The sequence below is a fragment of the Monodon monoceros genome, unplaced genomic scaffold (genome assembly GCF_005190385.1).
Source record: "Monodon monoceros isolate NGI ecotype Baffin Bay Population unplaced genomic scaffold, NGI_Narwhal_1 Super_Scaffold_7, whole genome shotgun sequence".
In the NCBI taxonomy this organism is placed as follows: domain Eukaryota; kingdom Metazoa; phylum Chordata; class Mammalia; order Artiodactyla; family Monodontidae; genus Monodon; species Monodon monoceros.
In genome coordinates this window covers 65,517,110-65,542,325 of record NW_021703784.1, presented here as the reverse complement: position 1 = coordinate 65,542,325, position 25,216 = coordinate 65,517,110, and the positions used below count along the sequence as shown (strand labels likewise).

At 37.8% G+C, this 25,216-nt stretch overlaps 1 protein-coding gene and 1 pseudogene across 2 annotated transcripts in view; one reads left to right on the top strand and one right to left on the bottom strand.

Moving 5' to 3' along the window:
• The window catches only part of PTH (parathyroid hormone), a 133,088-nt gene extending 109,824 nt beyond the window's left edge, over nucleotides 1–23,264 (top strand). Inside the window, exons 3-5 of one of the 2 annotated variants that reach the window (XM_029208635.1) lie at nucleotides 20,541–20,621; nucleotides 22,537–22,627; nucleotides 22,747–23,264. In XM_029208635.1, coding sequence (XP_029064468.1) covers nucleotides 20,541–20,621; nucleotides 22,537–22,627; nucleotides 22,747–23,008 — 434 coding nt within the window. In that variant the 3' untranslated portion in view covers nucleotides 23,009–23,264. Of the gene's footprint in view, nucleotides 1–20,405; nucleotides 20,482–20,540; nucleotides 20,622–22,536; nucleotides 22,628–22,746 lie in introns of those variants that run through there. The other variant, XM_029208636.1, reaches the window with a different exon arrangement.
• On the bottom strand, nucleotides 14,522–15,026 carry LOC114887176 (annotated as a pseudogene).
• Nucleotides 23,265–25,216: the final 1,952 nt, after the last annotated feature.

Below are 25,216 nucleotides of genomic sequence, written 5' to 3'. Positions count from 1 at the left end.
CTCCCCATACCCTCAAGTCCGTTCTCCAGTAGGTCTGTGTCTTTATTCCTGTCTTACCCCTAGGTTCTTCATGACATTTTTTTTTCTTAAATTCCATATATATGTGTTAGCATATGGTATTTGTCTTTTTCTTTCTGACTTACTTCACTCTGTATGACAGACTCTAGGTACATCCACCTCACTACAAATAACTCAATTTCGTTTCTTTTTATGGCTGAGTAATATTCCATTGTATATATGTGCCACATCTTCTTTATCCATTCATCCAATGATGGGCACTTAGGTTGTTTCCATCTCTGGGCTATTGTAAATAGAGCTGCAATGAACATTTTGGTACATGACTCTTTTTGAATTTTGGTTTTCTCAGGGTATATGCCCAGTATTGGGATTGCTGGGTCCTATGGTAGTTCTATTTGTAGTTTTTTAAGGAACCTCCAGACTGTTCTCCATAGTGGCTGAACCAATTCACATTCCCACCAGCAGTGCAAGAGGGTTCCCTTTTCCCCACACCCTCTCCAGCATGTACTGTTTCTAGATTTTTTGATGATGGCCATTCTGACCGGTGTGAGATGATATCTCATTGTAGTTTTGATTTGCATTTTGTAGAGATACTTTGAAGCAACGACACAAATGTAAGAGGGGTAATATTATTTGAAAACATATTTATGTGCCTCTTGTTTTGCATTTTTGAAAGTATGATGTTTTGTCTAGCAGGACCTAAGCATCATCTTCTTGGGAGAGGTTGGAATTTGTCGCAGAATGACTACAAATAAAAAGAGATAAGTAATATCCAGCAAATTTAATGTTTAAAATGGATATTACAGCAAGAAAGCCAGGTTTTGTGAAAGAATCTTCTAAATTCCTTTAGCTTGTATTTAAAGTATCAAAAGTTAGATCTGAATCAGATCACAGTGTTCCTTCCATAAAGTTCCTTCCTTCAAGATAATCCCTCCACTTACTATGATTAGCACAGGAGATGTGCTGCCTGGTGGTAGGAGAGTATGTCATAGGTAAATTAAAATAAAATCCCACCACTTGTGGTCAAAATGGGGGTGGAAGGGAGAGTTGTTGGAAGAGCAAGGAAGACTAAGAAGAGGAGACGACAAGAGAGGAGAGGAGAGGAGGGGAGAGGTAAGAAGTTATAGTCATGGATTCTCTTCACCTCTTCAGGATTTGCTCTGAGACAGAGTGGCATTGGATAATTTAAAATAAATTCCAAGAGCAGAAGAGTTCTTGCACTGATCCCCGTTTGAGACTTTGGAAGGAAATCACTATCCTGTGTGGCTCCATAAAAGAAGGGAAGGTACAGCATAGCTAAGTGAGTTGAGTGGCCTTCTCAGGTAGAGAGAGCTTTCAGTTTGCTCTCTCATGTTCCCTGGGTTCCCCTGTGGTGGGTACTCTGAGTTGAGGGCCAGTGGTTCTGGCATGGGCTCACAATAGCAAAGTAAGATGATATAGCAGCAAAGTCATGAACAGTGGACAGGATAGGCCAAGGCCTGGTTCGAGATTGTGACAGAATCTGGGAGTGGAAACTGTAATACCTAGAGACAAGAGAAACTAAACCAACAAGAAGTCACTGGAAACTAAGTGAGTAAGAAGACCAAAATTTCATGCCAAAGGTCAGGGATGAACCAACTGTATCTGAATAGATGGCAGGTTGTGCACATGCGTGGACCAACTTAGGTACAGGACCTTTTACTCACCATTCTCACAGGATCATGTAGGCCAGAACCCTCCAACTGTGCCCCTGGATACCATCTTGGAGAGGAAAAAGGGGAAGGGGTAAATTTAGAAAGTTTAAATTAAATTTAGAAATCCCTTTAACTGAGTGACTTGAACTAATTTTTTGGTTTTATTTTTTATTGTGGAAAAATATACATAACATAAAACTTACCATTTTAACCATTTTTATGTGTGCAGTTCAGTGGTGTTAAGTACATTCACATTGTTCTACAACCATGACCACTACCCTTCTCTAGAACTTCATCCTCCCAGGCTAAAATTCTGTATCTGCTAACAACTCCTCACCCACCCCACCCTCTGAGCCTCTGGCAACCACTATTCTACTTTCCATTTCTATGATTTTGACTATGCTAGGTACCTCATATAACTGGAATCATACAACATGTGTCCTTTCATGTCTGACTTATTTCATTTAGCATAATGTCTTCAAGGTTTATCCATGTTGTATCATGTGTCAGAATTTCATTCTTTTTTAAGGTTGGATAATAGTCCATACTATGCATATGCCACATTTTGCTTATCCATTCATCTATTGATGGACATTTGGATTGTTTCCACCTTTTGGCTGTTATGAATAACACTGCCATGAATATGAGTGTACGCATATCTGTTCTGGCCTCTGCTTTCATTTCTTTTGGGTATATACCTAGAAGTAGAATTTCTGGATCATATGGTAAGTCTATGTTTAATTTTTTGAGGAACCACTGTGCTTTTTCCACAGCAGCTGCACCATTTTACATTTCACTAACAGTGCACAAGGGTTCCAATTTCTCCACATCCTCACCAACACTTATTATTTTCTATTTTGCTTTTGGTTTTAAATAGCTATAATGATTGGTGTGAAGTGGTGTGTCATTGTGGTTTTGGTTTGAATTTCCCTAATGACTATTGATGTAGATCATCTTCTCATGTGCTTATTGACTAAATGTATGTCTTCTTTGGAGAAGTAATAAATACTCCTTATTCAAGTCCTTTGCCCATTTTAAAATCAGGTTCTTTTGTTGTTGTTGAGTTGTTGGAGTTCTTTTTCTAATCTAGATGTCAATCTCTTATCACATATATGATTTGCAAATATTTCCTCCCATTCCACAGGTTGACTTTTCACTCTGTTATCCTTTGATGCACAAAATTTTACAATTTTTGTGAAGTCCACTTTGTCTGTTTTTTATTTTGTTGCCTGTGCCTTTGGTGTCATATCCAAGAAATCATTGCCAAATCCAATGTTGTGCAGCTTTTGGCCTATGTTCTCTTCTAAGAGATTTATACTTTTAGGTCTTACATCTAAGTCTTCCATCCATTTTGAGTTAATTTTTCTTTTTCTTGGCCGTTCTGTGCAGCATGTGCGATTTAGTTCCCCCACCAGGGATGGAACCCACACCCCCTGCAGTGGAAGGGCAGGGTCTTAACCACTGGACCGCCAGGGAAGTCCCTTGAGTTAATTTTTTTATATGGTGTAAGGTTGAAAAGACTGTCCTTTTCCTATTGAATTATCTTGGCACCTTGTCGAAAATCATTCGACCATGTATGCAAGGGTTTGTTTCTGGGCTCTATTCTATTCTATTATGTCGGTCTTCCTATCTGTCATTATGCCAGTAACACACTATGTTGATTACCATAGATCTGTAGTAAGTTTTTAAATTATGAAATGTTGTTTTCAACTTTGTTCTGCTTTTTCAAGGTTGTTTTACCTACTCCAGGGTCCCTTGAGATTCCATATGAATTTTATATGGATTTTTCTATCTCTACAAAAAAACACGACTGAGATTTTTATGGGGATTGTACTGAATCTGTAGATTGCTTTGGATAGTATTGACAGCTTAGGAATATGAAGTCTTCTTGGGAATTCCCTGGTGGTCCGGTTGTTAGGACTGTACTTCCACTGCCAAGGGCCCGGGTTTGATCCTTGACTGGGGAACTAAGATCCCGCAAGCCACATGGCATGGCCAAAAAAAAAAAAAAAAAAATTAAGTCTTCTAATCCATGAGCTTGAGCTGTCTTTCTATTTCTTGGTGTCTTTAATTTCTTTCAGCAATGTTTTGTAGTTATCACTATACAAGTATATAAGTCTCTCACCTCCATGGTTATGTTTATTCTTAAGTATTTTATTCTTTTTATGCTATTATAAATGGAATTGTCTTCTTAATGGGGGGGGATGTTCTTTATTAGTGTAAATAAATGCAGCTGGTGTTGTTGATTTTGTATCCTGAAACTTAGCTCTAACAGGTTGTATGTGTGTGTGTGTGTGTGTGTGTGTGTGTGTGTGTGTGTGTGTGTTGGAATCTTTAGGATTTTCTATGTACATGTTGTCTGTGAACAGAGATAATTTTACTTCTTCCTTTCCAATTTGGATGCCTTTTATCTCTTTTTCTTGCCAAAGTGCTCTGGCTAGGACTTCCAGTACTATGTTGAATAAAAGTGGCAAAAGCCAGCACCTTTATTTTGTTCCTATTCTAAGAGAAAAGGCTTTCTGTCTTTCATCTTGGGTATGATGCAAGCTGTGAATTTTCATATGTAACCTTTATTATGTTGAGGTAATTTCCTTATATTCCTAGTTTGTTGAATGTTTTTATCATGAAAGGGTGATGAATTTTGTCAAATGCTTTTTCTGCACCAATTGAGATGATCATGCAGTTTTCCCACCTTCATTCTGTTAATGTTATACAGAACATTAATTGATTTTTGCATGTTAAGCCATCTGTGCATTCCAGGAAGAAATCTCACTTAGTGGAAATTCCCTGGTGGTGCAGTGGTTAAGAATCTGCCTGCCAATGCAGGGGACAAGGGTTCAAGCCCTGGTGCAGGAAGATCCCACATGCCGGGGAGCAACTAAACCCGTGCGCCACAACTACTGAGCCTGTGCTCTAGGACCTGCGAGCCACAACTACTGAGTCCACGTGCCAAACTACTGAAGCCCACACACCTAAAGCTCGTGCTCTGCAACAAGAGAAGCCACTGCAATGAGAAGCCTGAGCACCGCAACGAAGAGTAGCCCCTGCTCGCTGCAACTAGAGAAAGCCCATGCTCAGCAACAAACACTCAATGCAGCCAAAAATAAATGAATAAATTTAAAAAAAAAGTACACTGGAAATAACATTTAAAAAAAAAAGAGAGAGAGACAAGTGTTGGTTGGAAAGGAAAGGTTGCTGTATTCAGATGGCCAGCAACCTGGGGAGAAGGAAGACTCGTGTTCAAGAACCAACTCCAAAGATTCTGCTTGACCATGAAAGTTTTTAAAGGGAAAAAGGGGAAGTTAATTGCAGGGGAGGGGATGAGAGTCTCTGATATCTTCCACTGTATGCAGACTTTCTTCTGATTGGGTGGTACTGAGGTAACAGAGTGCTGTTCCAAGAATCTTGTGCTCAGCTTGAAGTTACCATCCTCCACCTGGGTGGGGGCCTTAGTTCCTGCAGAAGATGGCAAAGATATTGTTATGTATATCTCTTGAGGGGGAACCAGGACCCTGCTTTATCACCGCACTATTATTTCTTGACTGCTCCTCCTTTGTTTCTGCATTCCCTCCCTTCCCAGATTAGCAACTGTTTGAATCTCCCTTTGGTCAGGGAAGGTCAGGGAGGCTGAATGAAGCCTATTTCCTACAAACAAGAAATGGGAGACACAGAAAGTATTTGTACCCAGGAGGGTCCCACAGAGTCCTGCTGGGTTTCAAATGTACCATAATTATTATAAGTCATACTCCTGTGTCCAAATCATGTCTCTGCCACTATAGTTTGATAACCCCAGACAAGTTTTAAACCTATTTATGTTTCAGATTCCTCAGTTGTAAAATAGTTGTCAAAATAGTCCCATTTTATGACTGTTGTAAAGATTAAACATATAATGTTTATAAAGTACTTAGAATAGTTGCCGGCATATAGTAAGGGCTCTATAAGTGTAACTATTATTATATTATTGCACTCTGACTAATGAAAGATACGAGTATTTCGCTGAATCCAAGCTTAAAATCAAACTGCCAGCTAAATTATTTAGTGGCAAGGAAAGCACTTACGGTTGAAAAACTATAGGCAGAAATCTTTATACTAGATAAAAGATTGTCAGCTTTATCACTTGTGAGTGTCATCTTATTTACACCTGAAAAGAAACCAAGATGCCTATCCTTCAGTGTTCCCTCAGGTAAAAGGAAGTAATCTTCAAATCTGCAGAGACTGCATTTAAGTGTAGGAGTCTGACCTTGAAACTTTTTACCACTAGCAGGAATGAGGTTGTGTGCACATTAAACACCTACATCTGCCTCTCCTTCCCACTCCAATGGTCCTGGTATTATTGTAAGTCATATTTGTCTGTCTCCCCCCCAGCACAAACATTCATCAAGGTCAAGGTTCATGCCTGACCTTCTCTATAATACCATCCCTTCCAACACCTTAGCAGATATGTTCTGGATTGAATTCCCTTCTTCCATTCTATTCACCTGTATTCTCTGTAATCTGACATTGCAGGAAAAGCCATGGATATAAGAGACATAGATTTAAATTCAGACCTTGTTCCCTCACTAGCTGAGTAAACTTGAACCAGTAACTTCATAAGTCCAAGCTTCAACTTCTCACTTAAAAGATAGGAATAATGTTTACCTCAAATATACTGTGAGAACCAAATAAGACAATGTATAATATGAAGTCCTGGGGAAAGTGATAATAGATGATCAAAATAATCTTATTTGACTGTATTTTGCTGTATTGTCACCACTCTAATTCTCAATTTAATTCCTAAACTTTTTTTTTTGCTTAAATTACCACTCATTTATTTATCTTGGCCTGCGATACCTCCATGAACATTTTAAAAATTAATGGAATTCAGGGACTTCGCTGGTGGTCCAGTGGTTAAGAATCCACCTTCTGAGAAACAAGAAGAACTACAATCCTGCAGCCTGTGGACAAAAAACCACGTTCACATAAAGATAGACAAGATGAAAAGGCAGAGAGCTATGTACCAGATGAAGGAACAAGATAAAACCCCAGAAAAGCAATTAAATGAAGTGGAGATAGGCAACCTTCCAGAAAAAGAAATCAGAATAATGATAGTGAAGATGATCCAGGACCTCGGAAAAAGAATGGAGGCAAAGATCAAGAAGATGCAAGAAATGTTTAACAAAGACCTAGATGAATTAAAGAACAAACAAACAGAGATGAACAATACAATAACTGAAATGAAAACTACATTAGAAGGAATCAATAGCAGAATAACTGAGGCAGAAGAATGGATAAGTGACCTGGAAGACAGAATGGTGGAGTTCACTGCTGCAGAACAGAATAAAGAAGAAAGAATGAAAAGAAATGAAGACAGCCTAAGAGACCTCTGGGACAACGTTAAACGCAACAACATTCGCATTATAGAGGTCCCAGAAGGAGACGAGAGAGAGAAAGGACCTGAGAAAATATTTGAAGAGATTATAGTCAAAAACTTCCCTAACATGGGAAAGGAAATAGCCACCCAAGTCCAGGAAGCACAGAGAGTCCCATACAGGATAAACCCAAAGAGAAACACGCTGAGACACATAGTAATCAAATTGGCAAAAATTAAAGACACAGAAAAATTATTGAAAGCAGCAAGGGAAAAATGACAAATAACATACAAGGGAACTCCCATAAGGTTAACAGCTGATTTCTCAACAGAAACTCTACAAGCCAGAAGGGAGTGGCATGATATACTTAAAGTGATGAAAAGGAAGAACCTGCAACCAAGATTACCCTACCCATCAAGGATCTCATTCAGATTTGATGGAGAAATCAAAAGCTTTACAGACAAGCAAAAGCTAAGAGAATTCAGCGCCACCAAACCAGCTCTACAACAAATGCTAAAGGAACTTCTCTAAGTGGGAAACACAAGAGAAGAAAAGGACCTACAAAAACAAACCCAAAGCAATTAAGAAAATGGTCATAGGAACATACATATTGATAATTAGCTTAAACGTAAATGGATTAAATGCTCCAACCAAAAGACACAGGCTCGCTGAATGGATACAAAAACAAGACCCATATATATGCTGTCTAAAAGAGACCCACTTCAGACCTAGGGACACATACAGACTGAAAGTGAGGGGATGGAAAAAGCTATTCCATGCCAATGGAAATCAAAAGAAAGCTGGAGTAGCAATACTCATATCAGATAAAGTAGACTTTAAAATAAAGAATGTTACAAGAGACAAGGAAGGACACTACATAATGATCAAGGGATCAATCCAAGAAGAACATATAACAATTATAAATATATATGCACTCAACCTAGGAGCACCACAATACATAAGGCAACTTCTAACAGCTCTAAAAGAGGAAATCAACAGTAACACAGTAATAGTGGGGGACTTTAACACCTCACTTACACCAGTGGACAGATCATCGAAAATGAAAATAAATAAGGAAACTCAAGCTTTAAATGACACAATGGACCAGATAGATTTAATTGATATTTATAGGACATTCTATCCAAAAACAGCAGATTACACTTTCTTCTCAAGTGCGCACAGAACATTCTCCAGGATAGATCACATCTTGGGTCACAAATCAAGCCTCAATAAATTAAAGAAAACTGAAATCATATCAAGCATCTTGTCTGAGCACAACGCTATGAGAATAGAAATCAATTACAAGGAGAAAAACTTAAAAAACACAAACACATGGAGACTAAACAATATGTTACTAAATAACCAAGAGATCACTGAAGAAATCAAAGAGGAAATCAAAAAATACCTAGAGACAAAAGACAATGAAAACACAACGATCCAAAACCTATGGGATGCAACAAAAGCAGTTTTAAGAGGGAAGTTTATAGCAATACAATCCTACCTCAAGAAACAAGAAAAATCTCAAATAAACAATCTAACCTTACACTTGAAGGAACTAGAGAAAGAAGAAAAAACAAAACCCAAAGTTAGTAGGAGGAAAGTCATCATAAAAATCAGAGCAGAAATAAATGAAATAGAAACAAAGAAAACAATAGCAAAGATCAATAAAACTAAAAGCTGGTTCTTTGAGAAGATAAACAAAATTGATAAACCATTAGCCAGACTCATCAAGAAAAAGAGGGAGAGGTCTCAAATCAATAAAATTGGAAATGAAAAAGGAGAAGTTACAACAAACACCTCTGGAAAACATCCTAAGAGTACTACAAGCAACTCTATGCCAATAAAATGGACAACCTGGAAGAAATGGACAAGTTCACAGAAAGGTATAACCTTTCAAGATTGAAACAGGAAGAAATAGAAAATATGAACAGACCAATCACAAATAATGAAATTGAAACTGTGATTTAAAATCTTCCAACAAACAAAAGTCCAGGACCACATGGCTTCACAGGTGAATTCTATCAAACATTTAGAGAAGAGCTAACACCCATCCTTCTCAAACTCTTCCAAAAATTTGCAGAGGAACACTCCCAAACTCATTCTATGAAGCCACCATCACCCTGATACCAAAACCAGACAAAGATACTACAAAAAAAGAAAATTACAGACCAATATCACTGATGAATGTAGATGCAAAAATCCTCAACAAAATACTAGCAAACAGAATCCAATAACACATTAAAAGGATCATATACCATGATCAAGTGGGATTTATCCCAGGGATGCAAGGATTCTTCAATATATGAAAATCAATCAATTGTGATACACCGTATTAACAAATTGAAAAATAAAAACATATTATCATCTCAATAGATGCAGAAAACACTTTTGACAAAATTCAACACCCATTTATGATAAAAACTCTCCAGAAAGTGGGCATCGAGGGAACCTACCTCAACATAATAAAGGCCATATATGACAAACCCACAGCAAACATCATTCTCAATGGTGAAAAACTGAAAGCATTTCCTCTAAGATCAGGAACAAGACAAGGATGTCCACTGTCATCACTATTATTCAACATAGTTTTGGAAGTCCTAGCCACGGCAATCAGAGAAGAAAAAGAAATAAAAGGAATACAAATTGGAAAAGAAGAAGTAAAACTGTCACTGTTTGCAGATGACATGATACTATACATAGAGGATCCTAGAGATGCCACCAGAAAACTACTAGAGCTAATGAGTGAATTTGGTAAAGTTGCAGATTGCAAAATTAATGCACAGAAGTCTCTTGCATTCCTATACACTAATGATGAAAAATCTGAAAGAGAAATTAAGGAAACACTCCCATTTACCACTGCAACAAAAAGAATAAAATATCTAGGAATAAAACCTACCTAGGGAGACAAAAGACCTGTATGCAGAAAACTAAAAGACCCTGATGAAAGAAATTCAAGATGATACCAACAGATGGAGAGATATACCATGTTCTTGGATTGGAAGAATCAATATTGTGAAAATGACTGTATACCCAAAGCGATCCACAGATTCAATGCAACCCCTTTCAAACTACCAATGGCATTTTTCACAGAAGTGGAACAAAAATTTCATAATTTTTACAGAAACACAAAAGACCCCGAATAGCCAAAGCAATCTTGAGGAAGAAAAATGGAGCTGGAGGAATCAGGCTCCCTGACTTCGGACTATGCTACGAAGCTACAGTAATCAAGACAATATGGTACTGGCACAAAAACAGAAATATAGATCAATGAAACAGGACAGAAAGCTCAGAGATAAACCCATGCACCTGTGATCAACTAATCGATGACAAAGGAGGCAAGGATATACAATGGAGAAAAGACAGTCTCTTCATTAAGTTGTGCTGGGAAAACTGGACAGCTACATGTAAAAGAATGAAATTAGAGCACTCCCTAACACCATACACAAAATTAAACTCGAAATGGATTAAAGACCTAAATGTCAGACAGGACACTATAAAACTCTTAGAGGAAAACATAGGAAGAACACTTTGACATAAATCACAGCAAGATCTTTTTTGATCCACTTCCTAAAGTAATGGAAATAAAAACAAAAATAGGCAAATGGGACCTAATGAAACTTAAAAGCTTTTGCACAGCAAAGGAAACCATAAACAAGATGAAAAGACAACCCTCAGAATGGGAGAAAATATTTGCAAATGAATCAACGGACAAAGGATTAATCTCCAAAATATATAAACAGCTCATGCAGCTCAATATTAAAAAAACTAACAATCCAATCCAAAAATGGGCAGAAGACCTAAATAGACATTTCTCCAAAGAAAACATACAGATGGGCAAGAAGCACATGAAAAGCTGCTCAACATCACTAATTTTTAGAGAAATGCAAATCAAAACTACAATGAGGTACCACCTCACACCAGTTAGAATGGGCGTCATCAGAAAATCTACAAACAACAAATGCTGGAGAGGGTGTGGAATAAAGGGAACCCTCTTGCACTGTTGGTGGGAATGTAAACTGATACAGCCACTATGGAGAAAGAGTATGGAGGTTCCTTAGAAAACTATAAATAAAATTACCATATGATCCAGCAGTCCCACTACTGGGCATATACCCAGAGAAAACCATAATTCAAAAAGACACATGCACCTCAATGTTTACTGCAGCACTATTTACAATAGTCAGGTCATGGAAGCAACCTAAATGCCCATCGACAGACGAATGGATAAAGAAGATGTGGTATATATATACAATGGAGTATTACTCAGCCATATAAAGGAATGAAATTGGGTCATCTGTTGAGACGTGGATGGATCTAGAGACTGTCATACAGAGTGAAGTAAGTCAGAAAGAGAAAAACAAATTTCGTATATTAACGCATGTATGTGGAACCTACAAAAATGGTACAGATGAACTGGTTTGCAGGGCAGAAAATGAGACACAGATGTAGAGAACAAACGTATGAACACCATGGGGGGAAGCGACAGGGAGGTGCGGGTGGTGGTGTGATGAATTGGGTGATTGGGACTGACATGTATACATGTTAGTATATATTTTTATATTATAAAAATATAAATAAAATAAAATTCAAAAATTAAAAAAAAAAAAAAAGAATCCACCTTCCCATGCAGGGATCACAGGTTTGATCCCTGGTCGGGAAATTAAGATCCCCCATGCCACAGGGCAACTAGACGTGTGCGCTGCAACTAGAGAGAAGCCCACATGCCGCAAATACTGAGCCCGTGCGCTCTAGTGCCTGGGTGCCACAACTAGAGAAGCCCGCAATGAAGAGCCCACATGCCACAATGAAGACCCAGCGCAGCCAAACTAAAAAAATAATAAAAAACAAATAAATAAATAAGTAAATAATGGACTTCATTTTTTAAAAATTAATTAATTTATTTAGTTATTTTTGGCTGCGTTGGGTCTTTGTTGCTGTGCGTGGGCTTTCTCTAGTTGCGGCAAGCGGGGTGGCACTCTTCATTACGGTGCGCAGGCTTCTTATTGCAGTGGCTTCTCTTGCTGCGCAGCACGGGCTCTAGGGTGTGCAGGATCAGTAGTTGTGGCGCATGGGCTTCGTTGCTCTGTGGCATGTGGGATCTTCCCGGACCAGGTCTCAAACCCGTGTCCCCTGCATTAGCAGGCGGATTCTTAACCACTGCGCCATCAGGGAAGCCCAATGGTCTTCATTTTTTTGAAGAGTTTTAGATTTACAGAAAATTTGACCAGGTAGCCCAGCACGTTCCCATAAACTCACCCCTACACACAGTTTCCCCTATAGTTAGCATATTATATTAATGTGGTACACTTTTCATAATTAATGAGCCAATACTGATACATTTTTATTAGTTAAAAACCGTAGTTCAAACTAACACGCCATTGTAAAGCAATCATAATCCAATAAACATGTTAAAAAAAAAAAAGAAACATAGTTCAATATTTATCCTGTTCAAACTGGATGATTAAATGATTTTTGTAATTTTGTTGGCATTCAGTATTATCCAATTCTCTCACATTTAAAAGCCCACTGACTTCTCTTTCACAAGCACAAAGACTGCTCAGTTTACTTGATGCATTAAGATACTTTTTAAAGAAAACGTTCCCCAAATTCTTGTTGACTTTTTAAATACTCCATTAAATGGAGCCTTATTTCTTGTTCACAGTTTTCAATATTTCTTTGGCAATCAGATTATGCAAATTAAAAGAAGAGCAGCAGTGTTATTAAAGTGCTCCATTGTTTATAGGAACTTTTAAAATATGTTCAATAAGAAAGAATTGATGAAAAGTGTTTCCCTTTAAGTACCTGTTCTTAAAAGGGATAACATTACTTATGAATGGAAAAAAAAATTCCAACTTGAAGAGGACAGTAATTATGACACTTGCCATAGCTATCTTTTCCAATGGATTTCATCCCTTGAAGAATTTGATTCTTTTACATGGATAGTCCTAAATACTTATCCAGCATGGAAACAAGTGAAATCATCATGTACAGTGTTGAAGAAGAGGGGAATTCTTTTTTGTCAGTGGATAGAAATTTAAAGAGTCATTGATCAAGAGATGAAATGTAATTCTGAAGAAAGGGAAAAGCAGTTCATACCATGAAAGATGATATTATGTGCTTCAACAAATCAAATTTGAAGAGCAGTTCTTGGAGTTGATTTTATTCCAGTACATGTTCAGGATACCCGCTCATATGATAATCTTGAGCATGTTTTCACATTAATGTATATTCAGTCCAGAAAAGAATGAAATAATTTGGATGTGGCCACTGTAGAAGCTATGTAACAATGTAATTGGAACATAGACTGTAACTGCAAGAAACCTGATAAGCAAATTCTACAAAATAGGACCTATTAAAAAAAACCAAGTCATTAGGGAAATAAAGAAAGAGGTACAGAATTCAGATATTTACTTCAGATAAACTCAAATAATTTTTATTACACATATGTCCCTTCCCTTGAAATATCTTTTTTTTTTTTTGCGGCACGCGGGCCTCCCACTGCTGTGGCCCCTCCCGCTGCGGAGCACAGGCTCCGGACGCGCAGGCTCAGCGGCCACGGCTTACGGGCCCAGCCGCTCCACGGCATGTGGGATCCTCCCAGACCGGGGCACGAACCCGTGCCCCCCGCACCGGCAGGCGGACTCTCAAGCACAGCGCCACCAGAGAAGCCCACAATATCTGTTTTAATCTCAGTGTGCATTTGCATAGGTAATTAGAACTAATTCAAATTTAACTTCTTGTCCTGTGGGATTTTTTTAATTCCTTCTTTTTTCTTTGGCCGAGCCACACAGGGATCTTGGTTCCCTGACCAGGGATTGAATCCATGCTCTTGGCAGTGAAAGCGCTGAGTCCTAACCATTGGACCACCAGGGAATTCCCTAATTCCTTTTTTTTTTAATTGTGGAAAAAACAAAAACATTTAACATGAGATTTACCCTCTTAATAAAACTTTAAATATAGAATATATTATTGTTGACTGGTATTCTGTGTTTTTATTATTGAAACTGGTGACCCTAGTGATTTCAGGATCTGAACTCAGGTCTTCTGACTCCAAATCTAGTGCTCTTTCCACTATCACCTTCCCTCTGATTGATTTTGTAAAATAACCAGCCACATGAGTATGTTTGCAATTGTTTCACAGTGACTTTCCATACTTTACTGCTGCCCTAGACATCTGGAGAATGTCCCTGGCAGGGAAATATAGGATCTCATTTTCATGCCTCTCTTTGCACCCATTAGATCATTCTTTTGGACAGTTTGTTGAGTTAGGCCATGCTGAAGATTCTCTTCACTGTTGAAAGATGAAGTCAATAGCATTCTAGGTTAAGCCTTTAGAGCATCTCTGTGATGTTTGAAATGCCATGCAATCAGCTTAAAATGGGGACACAGAAAGCTACCAATTGGAATTATATGACCTTAACAGGATTCATGAAAATAATAATAATTATTATTATTAATATTATTATTTTACAGTCCAGGTCTTTTATTTTCTTTATACCCATCATGCCATGAATTCATAGGGAATGGGCTCCAACAGTTCAGGCTCCTTTCCATTGGTTCTCATGAAGTGTGCTTCTCTGGGTGGTGCTGGCTGGCGCTTCAGTTGAACCCAAGTACCTTTCTCTTTGGCTTCCTTCTTTTTCTGATCGTTTTCCTTCACCCGTTTCAGGAAGCTGTCTTGGCTCTTAGAGTGCTTAATATGCTCGATACGCACATTAATTCTCTTGGCAAGAATCTTGCCCTTAACCTGTTTGTTTACAAGGATGCCAACAGCATGCTGAGTAACATTGTAGACTCTCCCAGCTTTGCCATGGTAACATTTGTGGGGCATTCCTTTTTGAACAGTGCCCATTCCCTTGATATCTACAATATCACGTTTCTTGTAGATTTGCATGTATGTGGCCAAAGGAACAACTCCATGTTTTTTAAAAGGCCTAGAGAACATGTAGTGGGTGCCCCTCCTCTTTCCCTTTGTGTTGGTCATTTTGGTGAAATACTGGAAGATGGCGGTTCTGGCCGAAAAGCCATGAAAATAATTATTATTGTTAGTTGTGATTTTAATCAATACCAGGTATGCAGTTGACAAAGTGCATTTATATATATTATTCTATGTGATCCTCACAATAACTCTGTGGAGTAGTTCATATCTATTTTTCTGTAGAAATTAAGGTTCTGTGCTAAAATGACTTGGGTTGTGCAACTAATAAGTGCCAAACCTTTACCCTCATCTTCCATATTCAGGTCCTGAGCGTTTCACTGCATAGTGCTGCTAGGTGGATGTGAGAAGAACATAGCTTCTAGGGCTGCCTGTCAGCTTAACTTGCATTGGAGTCCACTCTCCAGTCACACTCGGCACATTTTATTCCCAACAATAGAAAGATATGCTTAGTTTTAGTTTAAATTTTACAATTCTTTGTGCAATTAGCAAATTCAGAATGGAATTTATGAACACCGTAACTGCCTACTGCCTCAGAATTCTTTGCACTTCAGGGGGCTGGGCTGAAGGAGGAAGAGAGCAGATTGAGTCCAGGAGCTCAGCACTCTCCATGTTTAGTACTGGGGACTCCTGGAATGAGGTGGACGCATGTGAGAGAATGGGCAAGGGACAATTACCTTTCAGATTTAGATTCAACATACATTTTTTTTTTTTTTTTTTTTTGCGGTACATGGGCCTCTCACTGTTGTGGCCTCTCCCATTGCGGAGCACAGGCTGCGGACACACAGGCTCAGCGGCCATGGCTCACAGGCCCAGCCGCTCCACAGCATGTGAGATCTTCCTGGACCGGGGCACAAACCCGTGTCCCCTGCATCGGCAGGCGGACTCTCAACCACTGCGCCACCAGGGAAGGCCCAACATGCATTTTTTGAATGCCATTTACAGTCAAAACACTTTCACGTATGATAGCTCATTTCTGAAAGCTCATAACTAAAAGGAGGGAAGGCAGTATTCTACTTTGAGATGTAAAATTTGAGATCTGAAAAGTTAAGATGCTCTAACTTAAAAAAAAAATCACAGGAAAAAAAAGTTCAGGGAGAAGATTGTGAGCAGGGAAATTGCTACTGTTTCTAGACTGGCTGATTTTAGGTGCTCAACAAATCTTTACTGTGTTGGATTGAAATGGTAATTTGGATTGACATGCTGGCATTCCTAACTCAGACTCTGAGCACCCAGATCATTTGACTTAAAGCTTCACTAATGGGAAACCAATACCCCCTGTCCTGCTTTATTTTTCCCACACTATTTTAAAACACAAAGAAAGAATCAAGGTACACAGACTATTGGCTCCAGTTGACTATTGGGAAGGGATGTGAAAGACATTGTATTTTTTTTTCTGATGTCATAAATTGCATATAATATTCTACCAAGGGTAAAGGGAAAATGCAGCAGAACTAAGAATCTATTCCAAGGGAAGATTCACATTTACTGAGGAAAACATATTGTCTATACTCCAAATGAGAACACTTGGTCTGAAAAGTATATTTACGAGACAATAAAAGAAGAATGTTTAGAATTAGCGGTGACATCAGTGGTCTGGTCAGCTCACTGAAAAGCGTCATTAAAAATGTGAGACTTTACTTCTTCATTAAATTGCTATGGCTGTCCAACTTCCTTATGGTTCCAAAACTAAAAATGAAAACTCTCAAAGCCTACTTTCCCCCCCACCTCTATTTCTTTAAGAAACAGAGGGTACAATTAAATCTCAGGGGGCTTTTGAATGAGGAACACTCAAGGACTTGTTCCAGTGCTTACCTATATCATGAGGACATTACAGAGGCATCTGCACAACTAGAAATCTTTTCAATCAGTAAAGATCCCAAGGCTTCCCCAAGTGACACCCTGGTCTACACTGTGACATGCCTTGCTGTATTTAGAAGGACTCTCTCATCCCAGGCATACAGAATCTTTTTACCCTCAGTCCCCACCTGCAGAGATGCCTTCTTCTAACTGTGAAAACAGTGCATGTCATTTTAACACTCCTCCATTCCACATAAACATGGAGAAGGAATACAGGCAGGGATGGACGCTCACTGATAGAATGGACAAAAAGCAACAATTAGTATTTTATTTGTGAAAGTAGCTGCATATTTCATCTTTGAAGGACTACTCAGGTATAATGTATCCCAGGGTTTATAACAGCTTATACATTATAAAGAGATCAATGGCTTATTAAACGCTGCCTATCAGAGAACCACATTTGAAATATCCATCAATAAAGATTATGGAGAAAGAAAAATAAAGAAATGAATATTATAAAAAACAAGTGGAAAATTCAACAGTTATTATATACTGTCCTTTAAAACATTTTTATTCATTGTCTCTAACAACAGAAACGACTGGGGGCTGGTGAGTAGGAGGGAGGAAAATTGTGTCTGACAGATTAAGAATTCAGTAGCTCAATAACCCACAGGAGAGCTTAAAGCAAAAGAGTAGGTCAACTGTTAAGACAGTCACCAATTAATCTGTTGACAAAACATGGAATTAGGAGAACTATAGCTGGATTTCCCAGCGCTGGAAGTTTCTTCTTGATGTTAAGTCCCCAAAGCCATACTAATTCTTATTGAGCAAACAGAAGGAAAAAGTATCAGTCTCAAATTAAACCTTCCATAATGCAGGGGAAATAACACATGGCCCTTTATCCTTACCAAATGTGAGGAGGAATACAGTAGGTTGTCTGACCCTAGCTTCAGAGAACTTGAGAGCGCTAAGAAAGGCTGAGCTTTTCAAAGGAAAAAGCTATGCTCAGCTCTTTTCTGTCACTCTGACATCAGTCTCTTGTGCCCACATAGCCCTTAGCCCTCTTATTCCTAAATGGTTTCCTTCTATCTAATGTCTACAGTCCCAGAGGCTGATGGTTCAGATAAACTATGTGCCAAATCTTGGCAGCTGTGTCTCTTCTTTGTGGGAAGGTCAAAGTAGTACTTTACAAAATACAAAGGACACAAAATATTACTAATGCACACATGTGTTTAGGGAGGACTACAAGATAAAACTCCTAGGCATACACACAGAAGCCTTCCATAATTTGTACCATACTTACTTTTTTAGGGTCATTACCCATCTCCCCTCTCCTCCCACTAGCGTGTATTCAGTCTTCATTGCCTCTATGCCTTTGCACATGCTGTTCCTTCTTGTCCTTTCTCACCTTCTCTGATGGAAAACTCATTCATCCTTGAGAATACTTAAGCTTCTCAGGAAAACGGCTTGCAACAACTACAGGGAAATTAGTCACTTCTTCCTCTGTGCTTTTTGTAAGCCTCTGTTAATATGGCTATTATAACGCCTATTGTATTCCAATTTATGTGTCAAATTTCAGGGCAAGGATCATGTCTCAATCATTTAGTGATTAACACAGCCTCCGGCAGATACCTAGTATATACTCAATGCATTTTTTGAATGAATAAGCTTTGTCTGTTTTCTTCATTTTTCTGTAAAACTAGTTTAATAATGTGGTTATCTTCAATATGGCAGTTTATTCTTAAATAATTGTAATAAGAGGAAGACAGTGAAAACAGTGTGCATTACTCCTGGAAGGCTGTCAGTTATACCAAACTTACCCAAAGAAGTGGGAAAAATCTCCAAATTAAAATGTTAAACATGGCTTTATAATAACAATCAAAAAATGTGTTTATAAAACCATTTATTTTTCCAGTTCTACTTCTTAACAGAGCGTAAGAAAAAATGATACACAAACATCAGGTTTAGACTTTGCATCAGAAGAGGTCTTTTAAAGGATCAAAACAATAGATTTTTTTTTTTTAGTCGAAAGGGACCTCTTGGTTATCTAGTTCAACTCTCTGCTCTGTATGAATCTCTATGATATCTCTGATAGATGCTCACCCAGCTTCTACTTGAACACTTCCAGTGATCGGGAACTCACTACTTAGGAAGGTAATTGATTCTTTATTTTGACAATTACGATATCCAAGATGAGCCCAAATCTGCCTCCTTGTTATCTTTAGCCATTGGACTCAGTCCTTCCTTCTTAAACCACAGAAGATATTCCTTCTTCCTTATAGAAGCCCTATAAAGAATTAAAAACAGCTACATCATCATCCCAAGTCTTTTCTTTTCCAGACTTTTCCAGTTTGATTCAACTCCTTCTGATATGTCATGTTTATCAACATTTTCACCAACCTGGTTCATATCCTCCAGGCACGTTGCAGTTTGTCTCTAAGACTTCTGAAACGGAGCCTGGAACACTACTCCAAATGAGATTTGCTCAGTGTAGAGGATTCCTCAGAACAGCACTAACACATATCTTTCATTCTAGCCTCTGTACAGGTATTTGAAATTCGGACTGGCTCTTACTTGATGTAGAGTCAAAGCTTGGCAAGAGTTAGCAGGAAAGAGGATAACATGAAGCCTGGGTAGGAGCAGAGCTAAGAGAACTGATCCAATTCTGGGGCTTTAGTTGGGAGGCAAGCTGCCTAAATGAACCCTAGATATACCAAGGGGATTCAAGGGGTTTTGATTGATAGATGGGGACAAGGCTGTAGCAATATTTGAAATTAGACAGGTGGGGGCATCTTGCCTCTATTAGGTTTTGGAGCAGGCCCTCCATCACCAGGTGGGGAACATGAGAAACAAGACCCAACTCCTGGCAAAGAGTCTGCAAAGGGTTAGGCAAATTAGAGTCAGGAAGACTGGTGTTCAAAGAAGGGCTACATTTCTAAGGGGAAACTGAGGTAGTAAGAATTAAAATAGCTCTGGTATCATAAAGACCTTCGTCGAACTCCATCTTCTTCATTTTCCAAACCTCAGTTTCCTCATGTGAAGATAATAGTATTTACTTTAAAGGATTGCTGTGAAGACTTAGGGGGATGATATATGTAAAGTCTGGCATACAGTTACTGCTTTTCAAATGCTTTTATTGCAAATTAAAATAAAAAGAGATAAAACGTAAGTTAAATGAATTTTAAAATAATTTCACTTTTGAAGCCTTTCAAATTAATTATGTACTAAGAGCATATTCTCAAAACATTTTTAACACTTCCTTTAAGAAAAGCACTATACCTATTTTTTTGAAAGATGATCAGGAATGATATGGATTGGTTGAATATGGCTTGTAAAGTAAGCATAATGCAATATAATTCATTATAATCCTCATAATAGTTGTGCCAATATTATGGTTATAAGAAATATACTTATTTTCAGATTTTACTTTCAAATAAGTGATGACTTTACCATAAATCTCTGAAGTCAGTCTTTTTTGTAATATAAATTCACTAATCCAGTCAGAATTACAATTCACTATTTGTTAGAAATCTTTGCATAAATCCTTTGCCCAGCCCCACACTGTTTTCCTTTTAATATCCAATTATCTAAAATTTAAGAGGAATGAGCACCGCCCCATGGGAGTGTGTGTGCTGCTCTGATCCTATAGTTAAAATTCAGAGAATTGGGAGTGACGTCATCCTTAACAATAAAAAAGCTTCTCTTGGTGTGTGGAAGACCTATATATAAAAGTCACATTTAAGGGTCTCCAACTCAATCCATCAGCTTTCTCAGGTTTACTCAACTTTGAGAAAGCATCAGCTGCCAATACACCTGAAAGAAGATCGTGTCCTAAGACATTGTGTGGTGAGTAATCTTTATTTTCTCTTTTAAATTTCATATGAGTTCTTTTTTATGATCAAGCAATTATTTAATGTGTACCATTTTCTACCATGTCATGCTGCTTGTTCAAGGTAAAATGTTAAGGGAGGGTTTGAATATTATTTAATCTAAAAATGCTGTAATAAAAAATAAATTTATGCTACTAAAATATTGTTAAATCATTTATTTTTGTGATTAAAGTCTTTTGAGAGGCCTTGCTTTTTATAAACTCATCTGAAATTACATGAAAAATAATTAAAATTTGGCATGATGTGCTTTGATGGTATCTTATTAAAATTTTGAAATAAAACAGCCTAATGAGAAATGAATAATTCTGATTTAAATAATCAATGTAAATTTATTTCTCTGAGTTAAAATTCCACTTTTCCTCCAGAATATCCTCATAGAGAGCTCAATCTGTGTACTATAGTTGGAGAAACTCAGTTTTACTGCTGAATATTTATTCCCTTTACATAAAGCCTTTTCTAATTTTCTATTCTGAAAACTGTACATGAATTTTAAGGATGTTTTACAACCATTTTTCAGCTTTTTAAATGACATTCTTGTAAGAACCTCATCTCTCTATTAAGAACAAGGAAGCAAGGCAGAGGCGTTTGGTGAATGTGACAAGGCTAGAATAGGACACCAAAGCTTCTGTCCTCTGGCTATAATGATTGTTTCTAACACAAACCAAAAATGAAGAATATTCATTTGTTCCTCCTTCAATAGCTTTATATTGCACAGTGAAAATAAATATAGTAGATTATAATGCTCCTTATGCTACTTCTAAATGATGCAGATTCCCTTTAAAATATGAGTACATAGCACCCTATGTGTATGTTAAAACGGAGAACGTTAAGTATTAAGAAAAGGCACGTCTATGATAAAAGGCTTTGCAATTGTTGAAATGCAGATTACGGTAAGACTTTTCTATTTTGAGATGAAAAGCTTAAAAGCAAAAGAGGAATGTACTAAAAATTATACTCAAACAAAATTGTTAATAAAATAAGCTGAAAAGATAAGATACAGACAGGCATTTTATATGGAGTCAAAGCTCTAAATTCATATAACAAGTAATTAATTAGATGATGTTTAAATGCTTTGACACATTCTTTTTAACGGTAGGAGAAGTGTGTGTTAATTTAGTAAAAATCTCTAAATCAGCGCCTATTCATTTGACATTTATGTTTATCATTGCGTTGAAAGGAAGTTTACTTATGAAAAAGAGATTTGCTAAGTCAACAAACACTGTTGACAATTTACCTAATTAAAAGAAGTAGGGACTTCCCTGGTGGTCCAGTTGGTGAGACTCCACGCTCCCAATGCAGGGGGCCCTGAATTGAATCCCTGGTCGGGAACTAGATCCTGCACGCATGCTGCAACTAAAGATCCCACATGCTGCAAGGAGGATCCTGCGTGCTGCAACTAAGACCCGGCACAGCCAAAATAATAAATAAATAGATAGATAGATAGATAAATAAATAAATAAGAAGTAGCCATTTTCAAGCTTCTTGTGTATTTAGTCATAACACAAAATGTGGGAGGAAATTCTAAACAGTAAGGTTTTTCATTCTTCATGTAGCTTAAATTCATATATTAAAACTTGCACAAGAACTCTCAAAAAGATACCTAAGAAAGTAAAGCTAATCTGTCTAATTTCTAAGTCAAATCGTGTGTATACATAATATATACTAATTATCTGTATATATAATATATACTTATATATACTGTAAAATAAAGAGGCTGATTCCAAAAGTCTCTCATGAAAAACAATCCAATTAGTTACTGTCACACTCTGTACAAAGTTGTATGATTATAAATATAAACTACTATAAATTTAATTGTATTGTTTGGAATATTAAAAATATTTTAAATGCCTTCATTTCGCTTTTTCTTTTAGTGAAGATGATGTCTGCAAAAGACATGGTTAAAGTAATGGTTGTCATGTTCGCGGTTTGTTTTCTTGCAAGATCGGAAGGGAAGTCTGTTAAGTAAGTACCATAGCCTGTTCTGCATGGTGAGGGCATGGGAATTGGATTTTTAAGGTTGGCTTTATGATTTGGAAGAGGGGAGCTAATGGAGTGATCCTCTCTGATTCTGTTCCCTGTAGGAAGAGATCTGTGAGTGAAATACAGCTTATGCATAACCTGGGCAAGCATCTGAGCTCCATGGAAAGAGTGGAATGGCTGCGTAAGAAGTTGCAGGATGTGCACAACTTTGTTGCTCTTGGAACTTCTCTAGCTTATAGAGATGGTAGTTCCCAGAGACCCCGAAAAAAGGAAGACAATGTCCTGGTTGAGAGCCATCAAAAAAGTCTTGGAGAAGCAGACAAAGCTGATGTGGATGTATTAATTAAAGCTAAACCCCAGTGAAAACAGATATGATCAGAGCACTGCTCTAGACAGCATAGGGCAACAACATTACATGCTGCTAATGTTTTCAAGCTCTATTAAGATTAAGTGCCAATATTTCTAATATTACCAAACTTTATGTGTAATCTATTGCTAACTGTGGTAGCAGCAATTTTAATTGATTATTTTGATTTTACTTTTATTCATCTAAGAGCTCTTTTAATAATTCTATTTCTATTGATTCTAAATAAATGAAGTTAAGTATTTCTTCCTTGTTATAAAAATATCTTTTGGTTATGAGTAACACCAATATGTTTAAATTGAATGTGACTAAGAGGAACAACACAAAATTTTTTTTAACCCTATGTCTAACATTCTGATATTTTGAAATTATCCTTTAAATATTATCAAAGTACCAGGTCCCCGAATCATCACTAGCTAGTTACTATTGTCCTCTTCATTTCAGGAAAGGAAATGAAATGCCCCTGGTCATATTCCTAGTCTGGACCCCAAATTGCAAGGAATAGAATTTTTGTGTTTAATAGAATATAACTTTGTTCATTTGTCCTTCCTCACACGCATTTCTAACAAAACGGACTGACTTAACCAAAGACAATTTAGAATATCAATGGGCATTATGGGGAACTTCTGAAATCCCCAGACTCAACGTTCTTAAAACCAAATTGGACTACCATAGCTCTAAGAGTTCCAAAACTGAATGAAATGCCTATTTTGATTGGTATTTTGAGGCCTCCAAATATCACCAGGACCCTAAAATTGCCTCTCTGCAAAATAGGATTTTAAGGTTAACTGAGGCAAACAAGCAATTAAAGAAAGATGAAGTGGCTTCGGAAGCCTCGTGCTCCTCTTCCTTGGCGCCTTGTGCTCAGGCTTCACGTCCGGTGCCATCTTCCTCCTTCCCTTCTATACTTCTATACCCACACCTCCTCCACACCCTCAGCTCCCCCTTACTAATTCTCTCATTGAACTTTCATATTTCTTTGAAACCCTCCCCACTCCTTTTTCCTCAGAACTTATCAGAACCTGTCCCCTTAAAATTAAGCCTTCTGAGGATCCAGAGACTAAACGCTGAATTTCTTATATTCCCTGGACTAAAGCTAAACTGCGAGCCACACTCAAATATTTTCCCAAAGTAACCGAAGATCTCCACAGATTTGCTGAGGAATTTAATATAGTCTTTCAAACTTGTCAACCTTGTTTCTCTGATTTAAATCAGTTAGTTCATATGCTTGTGGGTAAAGGCCCGGCCCAGCACTGCATGAAAACTGATAATTGGGAAAATCCTGAAAGTCTCTAGAATCACAACTGGGAGACCAGCTTGCTAACTTATTATACGATCAAGCTTGGACAGTTGCTAGGCAACTTCATGAAGCAACTCCTAGGCCTTTTCCAAAGCCTGTTGATTGCAGCAAAATTTAGGTTTGCACAAAAAAATCAGATGAATCTGTTCATGACTATTACAACTGACTTCAGATTACTTTTAAAGAAAATTCTGGTTTTCCTTCAGGTGTTTATTCCACCTGGGTAGCTTTTAACTCTATGTTTATTAATGGGCTGAACCAGGACCTTTCCCTTCTAGTAAAAAGGATCAGGATGGAATGGGAAAATACGTCCACTCCAGACTTAGTTAATCTGACAAACTTACTCTCTTGCACTCTAGATGATTCACCTAAAAGAAAGACCACTAGGGAATTCCCTGGCTGTCCAGTGGTTAGGACTCCACACTTCCACTGCCATGGCCCAGGTTCGATCCCTGGTCAGGGAACTAAGATCCCACAAGCTGCGTGGAGTGGCCAAAAAAGACCCCAAAAAACAAAACCAAAAAAAAACACACTAAAATTCTTCAACTCCAGCAAATAAAAACCCCTAAACAAAAACAAAACCCTCCTAGTTTCTGCTATTATTGCAAAAACTAGGACACTGGAAAAGAGATTGTTATACCTTTAAGTGCTTTAGGCACCTTCAGCCCTCTAACAAGCCTTTCCAACGTCCTCCCAATTCTCAATGATGGGGCTCTGAGAAACTACAGGGGCTCTTCCCAATCATCCCTCTTAATCTGCTTGGAGAAACGTCTCTCCAGATTGGGTATGAATCTGTTCCAGTCCTAACTGACACCAGAGCCACACTCTCGGTGCTTGACTCCACTACTATGAAATAGCCCCTGCCTCGAAGTACTAAAACAGTTCAAATAGTGGGGATCTCTAATCA